At 29.8% G+C, this 14929-nt stretch overlaps 1 protein-coding gene across 2 annotated transcripts; it reads left to right on the top strand.

Moving 5' to 3' along the window:
* Window positions 1–132: 132 nt before the first annotated feature.
* Window positions 133–13734, top strand: LOC145187856 (neuronal acetylcholine receptor subunit alpha-2-like). Of its 2 annotated transcripts, none has more exons than XM_090081643.1 (10): window positions 133–261; window positions 1933–2008; window positions 2240–2379; window positions 2755–2799; window positions 9894–10003; window positions 10327–10559; window positions 11915–12127; window positions 12781–12898; window positions 12997–13101; window positions 13229–13734. In XM_090081643.1, the coding sequence occupies exons 2-10, from the start codon at window positions 1954–1956 to the stop codon at window positions 13668–13670; spliced, it is 1461 nt and encodes a 486-aa protein (XP_089937769.1). In that variant the 5' UTR covers window positions 133–261; window positions 1933–1953; the 3' UTR covers window positions 13671–13734. The 2 variants fall into 2 exon arrangements, with proteins under 2 accessions (XP_089937769.1, XP_089937770.1); XM_090081644.1 differs by lacking the exon at window positions 133–261 and adding an exon at window positions 1425–1492.
* Window positions 13735–14929: the final 1195 nt, after the last annotated feature.

Here is a 14929-nt window from a genome sequence, read left to right as displayed (position 1 = left end):
AGTTTCATTTTGCCTTTTGCAAAAATTGCTTTATTTTAATAAACTTTAAAAATTTTTGTTTATATTAAAAGACTGGTACAGAATGTTGCATTTTATTCGTTATTATTCGCTTTTATCCCTTATAAACAGAAAAAGCAAAGGCCAATGCCTGCTACAAAAGATTATTACTTTGTTATTTTTTTAACGTCTGAAGAATCTAATTAATTACGTTCAATATGTGACTCCACACATTGGATGTTCAAAATCCGGCTTGACACCGAGGTAGGTGAATAAACTTCAGTATTTAATCAAGCAAGTTGTCTATAAAATTTTCTTCAAACTTTTTGTCTTCAGCGCAGATGGAAGATGAATTTCCTTTTTATGTCTAATAGTTGATATAAATGTGTTTCATAAATTCATAATATACAAAAAAAAAAAAAAAAAAAAAAAAAAGCTTAGGAACCAATTAAGTTGATTTTAACGCTGAATGGCAGTTCTAATGAACAAAGAAACGTATTAGTGTGTTTATTTCGAATAATTCTCATTGATTTTATTTTTTTTAAATAAACAAGGAATGGGACTTGTATAGAGCGTATATGCACTGGATTAAGTAAAAGTTGATAAATAAATATTAAAAAAATACTCAAATATATAACTGCAGTAAGAATGGAGAAAACGTCAGAAAAAATGAGATTTTTTTAAGCACACAGTTTTTTTATGGAAATAGCTTGGAACGTATTTCTTTATGGAGAGTTTTGTTTATTAAGTTGCAGTACTTTGCTTATATTTGCCAACAAATAAAGTTAGCCAGCTTTTAGTTAAGATGAAGACAACTATGGGCGATCGGTTAAGAATAATATTTTTGTAAAAATCGCTTTTAAAAGCTGGAAACTGGAGTTGAGCACAATGTTTAACATGTTGAAATTTTGAGTTTCATCTTTGGAATATTATGACAAAAAAAAATATCACATATACTACCCCCCATCCCCCTCTCGGCAGGAACAAGATGCTTTTTAGATGTCATTTAGAAGCCACAATAGTTATGACGTCTTAAATTGAGCTTGTGTCAGATGGTACTGCAAAATAGCATTTACAAATGTTTTTAAAAACCTTTTATAGATCCAAAATAGGGTAGAGGATGTGTCCTAATTAAGGATTGAAGTGAGAAATCCCATTTACATCATTCCACTTGAAGAAAATCGCTTATCATTTGTCGCAATTAAAGACGTTTGGTTTATTAACACTTTCAAAAGGTCGTTTTAAAATTTTATTCAGCGTTTCTAAAACATTTAAGAACTTTAGAATAATTAATGGTGCCCGTGTATAGCAAATTAAGCATATGTTACATCAACGTGTAAGTTTGTTAACTCAATACCAGTTACGTCGAACGTGTAAATTTAAAACAAGATTATCTTGATTTTTAAATATTCCTAATGCCTATCGGTTTATTTAATTCACAGAACTTATAGCAGATATCAAAGCTTTTAATGGAGGTATTGATGCAGAAATCAAAGTAGGTATTCGTAAGAACACATGGGATACTTCTATGGATATCACATAAAATAATTGTTTTAATTTTTAGAATTTTGGAAAGTGATTTAAAAAAGAGTCTTGCAAATTGCAAGTTGCAAGTACTTTGATGTCGGTTTTCTTTTTTATACTTAATTTTAAGCATCATAAAATTTGTTGAATTTTAGTAAAATTATAGATTTGTTAAAATATTTTAACCACAATGAAAAGTTAATTTAATGTTTATTTTTAGCCCATTTTACGCTTTGTTTCTAGTTAATGAATTTAGTAAATAAAAATGCCAGAGTTGTGTTTAACAATAAGAAAAAGCATGCAATTTTAAGCCAGATTGACGGTGATCCGAATCAATCCGAATAAAAAAAAAATTACAGTGCCCTTCAGTAAGTAAAAGTTCTCAATTCAATTTTCCTTTTTTTTTTTTAGAAATAGTTTATTTTGAATGCAATGATATTAAGAACAATGAAAATCTCGATTTTGATTTCCGCAGTTCTTATCATGGGTAAGTTATGCAAAGTATTTTAGCGGTTATGCAAAATATTTTAGCGGTTATGCAAAGTATTTTAGCGGTTTACACACTTTCACCACTCTCTACACACAGAGTTGTGTGTACAGAGAGTTCACACACCACGCGCACACAACCGTAAGTAGACGTACAAACCGAAAAACAAAATTTACACTTAAGCAACATACGTATTAACATTTATTGGATTTAATTTGAAGCCTCTTTTAGTTATTCATTGCAGTCGTGATGAGGATAGGCTTCTCGAAGACTTGTTTAAAACATATAACCCTGCTGCACGTCCAGTTTTAGATGATTCGGAATCAGTTGAGGTCAAATTTGGCTTAACATTGCGTCAAATTATTGATGTGGTAAGATCCAATTACATTTAAAACAAAAAGTTAAGATCTGTATATTTTAAAAGTTTAAGTTTTAATTTTTTTAACTGGTATAATAAAAAATTGATACTTCACGTGAATCTTTTACATAAAAGAGCTCTCTGAGGCAAAATTGGGTCATAGTAGCGGATTTTTCATTTAGTTTCGACATGAAATTTTAAAACCACAGCAATTTCTCAAACGCTTTTTATATTTTCGACAATATTGCTTAGAATAAAAGAGAGCCGTGCTCTTTTGCTACTCGTACTTTTTCTTTTCTATTGAAAATAACGCTCGTTGTTTTTATAGAGAGAATAAAGAGATTTGAAATGAAAAGTAGAACGTAACTTTATCTTGTTTTGTTTTCAGCATGAAAAAGTCCAAATACTGGTAATTAGCGCATGGATAAGACAGGTTATTTAGCTATTTATGAAGTATTTGAATTATTTTATATATTTACCTGTATGCAACTCTTGTTTTTCAACCTCTGTAGAGTCGAACAAAAAATTGAAATATAAAAAAAAATTGAAGTTTTCGAAAAAATGATCAAAAAGTTTAAATATTTTGATAAAATTTCAAAATTAATAATAAATATGACTAAGCTAATGGTTATATTAACAAATAAAATTATAAGATAATTATGTTAATTATAAATATAATTAAAATAAAATTGAAATAGAGAAAAAAATGAAGTTTTCGAAAGAATGATCAAAAAGTTTAAATATTTTGATAAAATTTCAAAAGTAATAATAAATTAATGACTAAATTAATGGTGATATTAACAAATAAAATAATAAGATAATTATGTTAATTATAAATATAATTAAAATAAAGTTGGTTTTAAACGCTCTCAAATACGCGTGGATAAAATTTTTACTTTCAACTATTTTATAGACACTAAACCCTGTTTGCTTCTTGAAAACGAGCTGAATGTTAACTTTCTCACCTCGTTGGGACACTAAATTGTGTTAGAAATTAATTACACCGTCAGACAAGTGTTATTAAATTTGTAATATGCGTTTTATTTGCTAAAACAGTGATAAACTGATAATTTCCACAATAATTTTATGGGAAAATCTTATGAGAAAAGATTTTATGGAAAAATTGATTGGAGAGTAATATGGGGATTTTAAAAAAGAGATTTTTGAAGGAAAAGGTAAATAAAAAGAAGTAAAGAGATATTTTCAAAGAGAAAAAGAAGATTTTCAAGTTAAAATAGTTCTGTGCGTGTGTGTTTGTATAACGTGTGTGTGTGTGTGTGTGTGTGTGTGTGTGTGTGTGTGTGTGTGTGTGTGTGTGTGTGTGTGTGTGTGTGTGTGTGTGTGTGTGTGTGTAAAAGGATTTATGAAGAAATAGCTGAGAATATTTATTAAGTAATATAAGTAAGAAAAGAAAAATCAGTGGTAAGTATTATTATGTATATATTTCGATTTAAGCATCATTATTACTGTTACTATATGAATTGACATTTTTATTGAAAAACATTGCCCCTCACACTTTGTCTTGCTCACAAAATTCCCGTCACGCACATTATCTCCGCTCACAAACAAATTTTTCCCGCACTCACAAAATAAAACGTTAACGACTTAACTATTTAATCCCCAAACTTTTTTCTGGCAATACAATACTACAATTGAATTAAAATATGTCTGAAATAATTACAAGCGATTTATAATGAGGCAAGTAATTTGATCATTAACTCGATTGTTGACAGATATAACAATAAGAATTCAATACTTTTGCCCGGGTTTAGCAGCCGCTTTTTAAAGTATTTAAAAAAAACAAAAACGTTTCGTGAATGAATAAAAAAACCTTAGCGCGTATTTTAACAACAAACTTGAATTTTTTTTCCTGTTTTTACATTTAAATTTAACCCCTTTTTGCATAACTTTTTTATATTGAACTAAACTAATGATTCTAAAAGCATTCTATGGCCAAACATCGAAAAATAAATAAATAAATAAAAAAAAAAACATTTTAAGGTAAATAATTGGAAAATATTTATTTGTATCATATATGATACATCATGCAGTAGTGGAACTTTATGAAGAAACTATAGACTAATGTTTGTTGTTAAACAGAGTGTTTATCTTGGAATATGAGCTTGATAGTTATATACACTCAATAAAGATATCATTAAAAACAAAAAGTTTAATGATGGAAATCTTTAAAACACTTGCGGTCCTTATTTATACACAGCACAGTTTCACACTTTTCACAAAATGAATATGTCAAGGCGGAACACTTGTCATATTTGCAACGAGCCCGCTTTTCATTCAATATGGGCCAAAGTCCAACTTGATTAAACCGAATCGCTTCATGGGGAATGTCAATTTTTGGACCGACACGAGGCGTGATGTCAGCAAGTGATGGACAACCGGCTTTTCGTTTAAGTGACACATTGTACATTAACAACAAATCTGCTACCGCCAATTTAAATCTGACAAGTGGAGTTAACGGATTACGCTTCTGCCACAGAATCCAGGCATTGATTACGGACACATCACTCAAGTGGAAAAAGATCCAATGATACCACTTTTTCGACCGAATCTTGTTCCTGTAATAGCCAAGTAGAGAATCAAGCAAGTCAACTCCGCCCATGTGCTTGTTGGAGATAGTGACAATTCCCGGACAGGAAATGTTGATATGGCACGTATCTTTTTTTGAAAATCTTTTAACTTCGATTGAAGGTTTACTTTCAATAAAATTGGACAGCAAGGTTACAACTTTGTTATCAAACCAGGAAACTATTGATACATCAACTTTGTCAACCGTCAACCTTGGTAACATGTTTGGTAAATGTCCCGCAACCCTTTTGCTTCATTTCCTTATATGACAAGACTGGGCAATTTCCAACACGGTTTCTACGTGCAGCTCCAACCATTTGAATTCCCCTCTTGAACATATAAACATTCAAACCAATGCTGTTGAACCAATTGTCAACATACAATTTATGATTAACGTCATCTGGCAAGATTCGGCAAGACGCATGACAACGTTACTACTTACCCCAAGGTCTGGTTCATTCTCAAGGCAAATGTTGTCACCTCCTCCACAGTAAACTTAAAATTATAGCTGAAGCCAGAGACACCACTCAGGACAAAAACTTTAAATCCCCATTTGTGCGGTTTTTTAGGGTTGTATTGTTTGATTGAATATCTCCCTTTGAACGGAACAATCTGCTCATCAACCCCCAAACTTTCTTCTATTGGAATACTGTTCAGCTGTTCATTTATTTTGTTTATAAGAGGGCGGATCTTGAAAAGTTTATCGTCTTTGTCAGCAGCGCTGTTGTCACAAAAATATAAAATTACAAATTTTTTTCCTTAGATGCATAATGTATCATTTCTGATACAGTTAAAAAAAGAGTCATGGAGATATGACAGTTCATAAAAATAAGTAAACAAATACACAAGAGGACTACCAATATGTATTAGAAACTTTGGAAATTTTTTTGAGTTTATGATTAAAAGGAATCTTGCTCGACAAAACGATGTGCTAACAAGAATTAGTTGATTTGCTGCCGGATGCCATTTTGATAACACAAGGAATAAAAGTTAAAGTAAAAGTTGCAAAAACAACCTAAGTGCGGTGGCCACACTCACCTAAATATAGTAGGCTTAAAATAATCCCATTTCCTGTTAAAAATCTCAGCGCATTCATCCAGAAATGCACAATTTATAAACTGTATCATATATGATACAGTATGCGGAAAGGGGTTAATTAATCATTTTTAGAGATGTTTTTGCGTACTTTTCTTTGCCCCTTGACTTTTTATTTTTGCCCCCTGGCAAGCTAAGTTTGAGCTTTTTTTCAAGCTTTTATTGTAAGTGGAAAACAAAAATAACCAATGTTTCAGTTTTTTTTTAATTCACTTTTCTGTTTTTATTGCTTATGAGATTCTGGACAACATTTAGAGTTACTTTTCCAGCTTGAAGATCAATTTTTGATAAATTGTTTCTACATCTCAAACAGCTTCATCATTCGTGAGCAGTTTTTGTTTGACAATATCACAATATTTCTCAACGGGGCAAAGATCTGAACAGTTTATGTATTCAAACGAACCAAGTCATTTTTGCATGCCATTCCATTGTTAGCTAAGCATAATGGCCAAATAGTTGATCTGGCCAGAATGTAATATCAATTTTATGCTTTTACAAATGCTAATATCCTACCAGATGTGAAGGTAGAGATCTTGAGTTGAAAAAACAAGCTTGTTTGTAATAACTTGTAATGAATAATAAAAATTAACACCATTAAACGACAAAGTTGCAGTTTTAAATTTTATAATTTAAACAAACTGTATTATTACTGAGAACTATTTTTTGGCTATTCTTATTAGATTTTATATACTATTAGGTGAAAGATATACCTGCATTTATGCATTCTAAAATATATATTTGAATATATATTTTAAAGGGAATTTATCAACAACATGTTTTATAGAGTTAATCAATTTGTGCACTAAGCAGCACACGTAATACATTGAGTGTACAAGAACTTATACATTTGCAAGTTTCTAAGGCCAATTAAAAAAGTTCACCCTATTTATTGAAAAGTTTGAGTCCGGTTATTATGTTATCCAAAGCACATTGTCTCGATGTTTAAAATATTTTCTGTTTATAATTGGCTTCCACTTGCTTTTAAAATATAATTCTTTTTTTTAAGTGTTTTTTACTTTTCTTATTTTTTCCTGCTCTTTGTTATTTTTGAATATCTCCGCAAGCGCTGCAGCTCTGATAAGAGTTGCTGAGTCTGTAAAGATAGAGTTATAGAATGAAAGAGAGATGAGTGAACTTTTCTATCATTTACAATTAATCGAATCATATGATTTACTTTTATCACTTGCCCGCTTACTGTCGCTGCAGGTTAAAAATTCCGTTATTAATCCATTCCTCTACTTCTTTTTGCATGAATTTTATATCTTCATAACATTTATATCATGGTTGTTATAACGCAAGTATCCCATTGATGCATTGAGCTTGAGCAGAACTTCAAAAAAACATTTTAGGTGTCTTTTTCTGTTTGAATGGTATCCTATGCCTGCTGGTTGATGCATAAAATGATTGTTCACATTCATCAAGTTGTCAGCAACAAACTTGTCCCTATTTAAATACTGTCTTTGGAAGTGCATGAGTGATGTAACAAAGATACAGAGAACTATTTTGAACATTTCATTAAAAGTTTTTCAGGGAATCTTACTAATGAAAATATAACGAGAAAGTTCTTGCACAGTTCTAACCCATAAATTACTTCCCTAAGAATTTACAGCTCTAAGAAAATATTATTAACACTTTTTCAATTTTAAAAATCGTCTGAAATATAAACATAACGATGGTTACGAATTTCTCCATATTGGATAATGTAATCCACTCAAACTTAAAGATTCAAGATGCAAGAAGCGAGCAACGAAGAGCAGCTGCTACTTACACGTTTTGTGTTTTATTTATATTAAAATAAAAAAGAAATAAAAAATCTTTACGAGTCTTTTCAACTGTAAAGATTTTGTATATATATATATATATATATATATATATATATATATATATATATATATATATATATATATATATATATATATATATATATATATATATATATATATATATATATGTATATGTAATACAACATGCTTTTTCATGCTATTTTTTTCGATTGTTTTTTCTTCTTAGCATTTAGCTCTGGTTTTCTTTCTTTTTTTCTTTAAAAGTCATCTTTGAGCATATAAAGTCTAATAACTTTCATTAGTTAATAAACCTTAAAGAATGTCTTAGCATTTGTTTTTTTCAGCACTAATCCTCGTGATGTGAACCTTTTTCAACACTCAGCTTCATTATGTGAACCTTTCGTAGTTTAAAACTACTTTAACCTATATTACAAATTTTTTCCATTTCCATCATTTTGTCTTTAAAATATTTGTATTTCAATCTACATGATCGAAGATTTTAATAACTGTGTATTATTCTATCAACCTTTCAAATAAGTTGAAAATTCTCATTTTTTTATGCAGTATGTTCAAAATAGCCACGCTTTTAATTACAAACATATTATCTACTGTTTTTTTTACTATTTTAACTTTAATATAAAAGAAACTAAGTTATAGATTATGTAGAAGTGCAAGTAAAAAATAACGTCGGGTTTTTGTTAACTTTACTGAGACAGTTTCACTCAAAAATTAGAATATTTTAAATTTGTTTTTACCAATCAAATTCATCTTTTTTGTTGATTCTCTGAAGATGAAACTGAAATAATACTTTAGTATTACTAGTAATAGTTTTACTTTAGTAATACTAAAGTAAAACTTTTTTCAATGTTTTAAGCGCAGATGCAAATTTTGACTAATTGATCTAGAAATTGGGTTACACTCGCTGAAAAATAGACTCTGTTTTTTTTTTTTTTCTTAGCAAAAAACAAAGGATAAAAGAAGAAAAAAATACCAACATATTTAGTTTAGGAGCTAACTTTTAACATCTGGAGGATTAAAGAACAAACAACTTTGATAATCTTGAAAAAACTTTTGAAGGTCATAATTAAACCTTGCAGTGTGTCCACTGCTTAACATTGATTGTTTTTCTTTGTTAAATAATAATCAAAGAGATTATATGCTTTCAAGAGAGATTAATGGGCTCGACACCCTTTTTCTATAACTGAAATTAACCAGTTTTCATTGTCAATAACTGTTTCTTTTGGTACCATAATCTTTCTTACTCCTTTACCTGGAAGAATCACCTGATATCAACGACACCTGAAAGAAAAGAACGAACATATCATATAAAAAAAGAACATATCATCATATCAACCGCTATTCAATCAAATAATATTACAGTTATTAATTATATCTTACAGTAATTTATCAGAAAACAAAACAAATGGATGAATAATAAATAATTTTCTTGGACAGCTTACAGTAGGGCTTTTGAGATAATTCATCATTGTTGAAAACTCATGTAATGTCAATGACTCTTTCCAAAACACCAGGCACCACTTTAAAATCATTTTTGAAGATGCCAGACTACTCAACAAGTTTATCTGGAATCTTAAACATACCTAATAAGAAAATTCCATGATGGAGCCTGAAGGCTGCTTTGTCATCGTTTATATCATCTCTTGGTTGTAAACTAAAAAATGTGGATATCTTTATTTCTTTTCCTCAAATGGAAAAAATTTCAGATAAAGATTCATCGACGTATTTAACTATATGTAATTCTCCTGAACATCTTTAAATATTTAATTTTAACTGTAGTTTCATTTAAAAAAAATTATCTATTGGTGGGCTTATAAAAGTTTTAAATCTAATAACTTCTGAGTAAAATCATCATATTACAGTTTTTATTAACTTCAATAAAGAATTCTTTGCATCCACATCTTAAATATTGTCAAAAACTTTTAACCACCTTGAAACTTGAGAATCTTTTTCCAGATAACTTTTGAAGCTGGTAAAGGCTTTTTTTTTAAAAATTATTTGTAATCTCCTTTCTGTGTACATAGTGTTTTGATATTTCTTTTAGAGTTGGATGAATCCTATCTTGACTTGGGACCCTAGTAAATATAACAACATTAAAGAAATAAACGTTGATTCTTCAACTATATGGCGACCTGATATTGTGTTATACAACAAGTAAGTAAAGAAGAAATTTTTTACGTAAACAGCAACACAAAATTATCAAACTATTTGCCAACATATTTATATTAAATAGTTCAATGACTGTCAATTAATTTTAAAATAAAGAATACTGAACGTTTTAAAATGCTCATCAAATTTTTGTATATTGCTTTGATTACACTATAGTTTATTATTCTCCGTGAACAATCTCGTTGAGTTGCATGAGTAAATGATACTCATATTTAACATGTGATTTATGATTGGAGGTAAAAAAAAAATCTATAAAGACATTTATTATCAAACAAACAATTTTTTTGTATGCTGCACTTTCAATTTAGTGCCGATGAAGACAAAACTTTTGGAGGAAATTTAGAAAGGCTCAAAACACGAACAATTTTGAGATATAACGGTCAAACGAAGTGGTTGGCCCCTGTTATTTTGAAAAGCAAATGCGACATTGATGTTAAATATTTTCCCTTTGATAAACAAAAGTGCCCACTGAAGTTCGGCAGTTGGACATACGACAAAGGAAGATTAAACTTGATTAATGAGAGTGATTCAGCCACCTTAGGTATTTTAATGGAAAAAAATTTTTCTTTCATTTTGTAATTTTCAACTTTGTTTGATAATAAGTTCATAGGGAGAAGCGGATGCGACAAGTAAAAGATTTCGTTTACATATTAATAAGCCAGTGGTTGAATGTTAGTTCCTTAAATTTTGACAAATGCCAACTTTATCCGTCTTCTACAAGTATAACTCAAATTAGGAGAGTTCTATTGTTACAAGCAGTGCCGGTTTTAGCACTACCAGCGCCCTGGGCGAGATTTCTACGGCGCCCCTAGCTCAATTGAACCCCATACAAAAAAAGGCTAAATTTCGCCACTTTATATTCGGCGCCCTGGGCCATCGCCCAACCAGGCCCTACCCTAACGCCGCCACTGGTTACAAGTTAATCCAAAATTAAGGTAAGTTATAATGCTTGCGGGCAACAGATTTAACAACAGTTAAAATTAAGTTACTTTCTGGACGTTTTCTGAGGGCAAAAATATTCTTTTTTTTTTCATACTTTTTAATGGTCTTCTTTTTCGTTTCTTTTTCACATGCGTGTTTTTAGTGTTGGGCAATCTTTCTCTTCCCGCTGTCAGCCTTTTTGAACCTGCTTTGGGAAATAAACTGTAAGCAGACTGACTGAAGTGTTTTGAACAGTTAGAGTTAAGAAATTTGGTTGTTTTGAGAAAAATATTGACCTGCCTGACTAGCTGAAAAAGACTGCCTTAGGTGTAGGCTCTGACTTAATGGCCTGTGAGATGCTTTAGGGCAGTTTCTAATCTGTGGGGATCTATAGCTAAGCTTCTATAAACTAGCTTAAACCAGTTTTTTGACTTAGCTGCAGGAAAAATCATCAACACTAACACTTTTCTCACTAGAGTAGAATTTTTACACTTAAAGAAGTGATTTAGAACGATGAAGAAAAACTATACTTTCATCCAGAGCCATTATGATACTTAATATTACACATCTAAAATAATGGATCATCTTTATTTGGTCTTTACATTATTACTCGTGAAGGAAGAGACTGGAAATGAGTTGTTTTATTATGTATAGCTTGTCCTGGAAGGGACTTCCAGGACAAGCTATACATAATAAAACAACTCTTTTTCGTGATATTTTACCAACTTGCTTCACACAATTAAACACCTAAGGGTGAGAGGCCAATAAAAAATGAGAAAAATAAAGTTTTTTTAAATTGCTCTCAGTTAAACCTTACATGCTCTTTATGTTATGTATATTAGTATATGCATATAATAACTGTTAAATGTAAATTGCCTAAAATGGAAATATTTTTTGAAAATAATGAAAATTATTGTTACTTGAAAATCCAGAACTTTTATATAAGTAATGTAAATTTTTTTCCTTTTCTCAAAGAAAAGTATTCAAATAATTCTGAATGGTTTCTGGAAAGTGCAAAAGCAGTTCGAAACGAAGAAAAATACTTCTGCTGTCCTGAACTCTATCCGGATGTTACTTTTACAATTGTAATTGCACGCCGATCACTATTTTACTTGTGTAATTTGATATTTCCCATGACTATCATTGGAATGTTAACTATGTTATCGTTTTTACTGCCTGCCGAATCAGGTATATTGAGAATTTATTGTTTCATCAGTAAATACCTCACGTGATTAGTTTTTATTAAAGACATTTTTTTTTTAATTTATAAGATTATTAATGTTCGAACATTCAACTTTTCGAATTTTGAAATAAATTATGTTTGTTACTTTTTGTAAAATCATTTTCTTGATTTTTTTTTAATCCTTTTTTTACCATTTAAACATTTACTGAATAAAATAAAAGATAAATTAAAAATAAAACGAAAAATATTACTAACTTTTTTTTGTCTTTTTAATTATAACTCTGATTTAGTTGATCATATAAATATGAATCTAAATATTTTTTCCGGATGACAACGATGGAAATTCTAACATCTGCATTTGAATTTTTACGTAAATAACGAATAATAACGAATAATAACGAATAATAACGAATAATAACGAATAATAACGAATAAAAAAAAATAAACTCCTATATTAGTCATTGAAGTTTAAAATAATTTATATATTTAGGCACACAAATAGTAAGGTTTCAGAAAAAAAAAATTGCGATGCCTCACATACCCACTAATAAGTTTCAATCTAGGAGTTTGCTATTTAAGTGTTGTTATTCGTTACTTGTTGTTAGCATAAAAACTAAATGTCGATGTTTATTGGAAATCGTTGTTTTTTTATGTCTAGGTGAACGAGTTTCACTAGCAATCACTCTTCTTCTAGCCATGACCGTTTTTATGTTGGTTGTAGCTGATATTATACCGGCTACAAGTGATGTTGTTCCGTTAGTGGGTATTTATTTTAGGTAATTTTTTAAAGTTATATTTCAATGAAATTTTTTGTGGGTGTGATTAGCATCATAGAGGTATACTTTAATTTTTTAAAATTTTTTTTACAATTAAGTGTTTCGATGGTGGAGATGGTCATAATAATAGTTGTCTTATGTTACATAATGAGATTGCACAACAAAGGACCAGGAGACCCACCGATGCCATTTTGGATGAGAAGGTTATCTTTATTTATAACTCGATTTTTTTTACATTTTTGGAACTGAAAATTTTTAATATAAAGAATGATTTATTTTATTTCTTTTTAATTTTTTTTTTAGATGGATTTTTTAATTTTTTTTTTTAAGATGGATTTTAGAATACTTGTCATACAAAGTTGGAATCCGTGTTCGAAAACCCGTGGAGACAGGTCAAGAGAATAATGGTCAAACCCCATTAAACAATGAAGACAGTTCTGTCCCTTTAATTAAATTAAAGCCTAAGCAATCTGAAGTAAAATGGCAAAATAATGTATTAGCAAGTGAGATACTTCATTGCCATGACAATGTTTTAAATGGAACACGTAAACGAAATAGAGAAAATGTTAAACTCTCAGATTCTGAGCTTTTATTGAGCAAAATAGACATTTTGCTGGATAAATTGCGGCTCACGGAAGAAGAAGGAACAATTAAATCTGATTGGAGAATAGTTGCAATGACAATTGATCGCTGTTTGTTAATTTTGTTCACTGTGATGATGTTTATAACTCTGGTTGGATGCTTTTCAATATCACCGGGATATGTACCGTGAAAACAGCTTTACATTTAAAAAGTCAAATATTTTAGTCAATAGTTCAAGACAATCATTTGAGTTATACAATCCTTTCATTCTTTCTAATCCAAGATTAATATATCCTCCCTCAAAATGAAGAATTATATTCATAAATTTTTTGCCATGATTTGGGGAATTCATCTAAATCATCCCAAAATTTGAATTTTCATTTCAAGTATTCTTATTTTTCAATTTTTTCCTTACAATAGTTAGGATAAGATTCATTGCATCCTGCTTGTGTTTTTGGAAGAAGATTTTCCTCTAATAAAGTCACGTGATTTTGTTATTTTTCTTACAAAAAATCCAGCTGTAAAACGAGTCAATAATTCAACGATAGACTTTCTTTATCGTAGATTCCAAATTAATTTGCATGCAATATTTTTTTCTTTGGCGGCTCCTTTTCGCATTTTTTTGCGAAACAATATTATGATCTTTTTCTTAGTATCTTTTTAATCCACAGTATCCAACGGTAGAACCACTCTAGCATAATTATCCAACTTTAGAACTGCTTTAGCATAATAATAATTTAGAACAATGACTACTTAGCGGCCATTTTTTATTCTGGAGTTCGAAGAAGTTGAACTTTTTTAAAATTGATTTTCTTCCACAAAACTCCTTGTGATTTGATCAAAATTTCAAAACTGTAACAAAATAAGGAACCTTTCTGATTTGCCAAAAAAAAAAAAACCTCGAATTTAAAACTTATGGATGTAAACTGAAATATCATTCCCGGGATTCCAAACGTTAATTCCCTTGAGAGCAGAAATTTTCAATTTTATATTTCCGGGAAATTTCTTAGGAACAAGTTTTCCGGGACCGCTCCCTACTACTTTAACTTTCAATGAATCTTTTCTCGCGTATTTTTTCTTCAAATGTATTATGTGCAAAATGATGTTTTTGCAAAGATTTTTAAAATAGATATTTAAGGAAAATATTTTTTGTGAAAATATAAAACTTGCGCTAATCGACATTTTTATCTATTTTCACGTCATCCTTTCCTTCAATTGCCAAGTAATTTATAGCTTTCGTTTCGACCACACATTGTAACATATTTTGTTGCATGATTTCGTCTCCCATAGTTACAATTTCCCTTTTTTAATGATTTTGGGATGAGAATACCTTTCTTCGTAAACGCACAAATTCCAGCATGATTTTCAGTAGATTTTCAGTCGCCTATTTGAAGTTGCCTATTTTAATTTTGTTTGAGTTTAGTTTAAAAGAATTCAATAAAAAAAAGA

Source organism: Hydra viridissima, unplaced genomic scaffold, assembly GCF_058129835.1.
Source record: "Hydra viridissima isolate aposymbiotic clone 2 unplaced genomic scaffold, HvirCarnegie_v1 scaffold_1, whole genome shotgun sequence".
NCBI classification, from domain to species: Eukaryota; Metazoa; Cnidaria; class Hydrozoa; order Anthoathecata; family Hydridae; genus Hydra; species Hydra viridissima.
Note: the sequence above shows the minus strand (reverse complement) of the source record. Positions and strands in the feature narration are given on the sequence as shown.

Coding starts and splice junctions, on each gene's coding strand:
- LOC145187856 (XM_090081643.1), top strand. CDS start 1,954: ATGATATTAAGAACAATGAAAATCTCGATTTTGATTTCCGCAGTTCTT. Junction 10,560..11,914: donor GAGTGATTCAGCCACCTTAG/GTATTTTAATGG, acceptor CTTTTCTCAAAG/AAAAGTATTCAAATAATTCT. Junction 12,899..12,996: donor TTAGTGGGTATTTATTTTAG/GTAATTTTTTAA, acceptor TTTACAATTAAG/TGTTTCGATGGTGGAGATGG.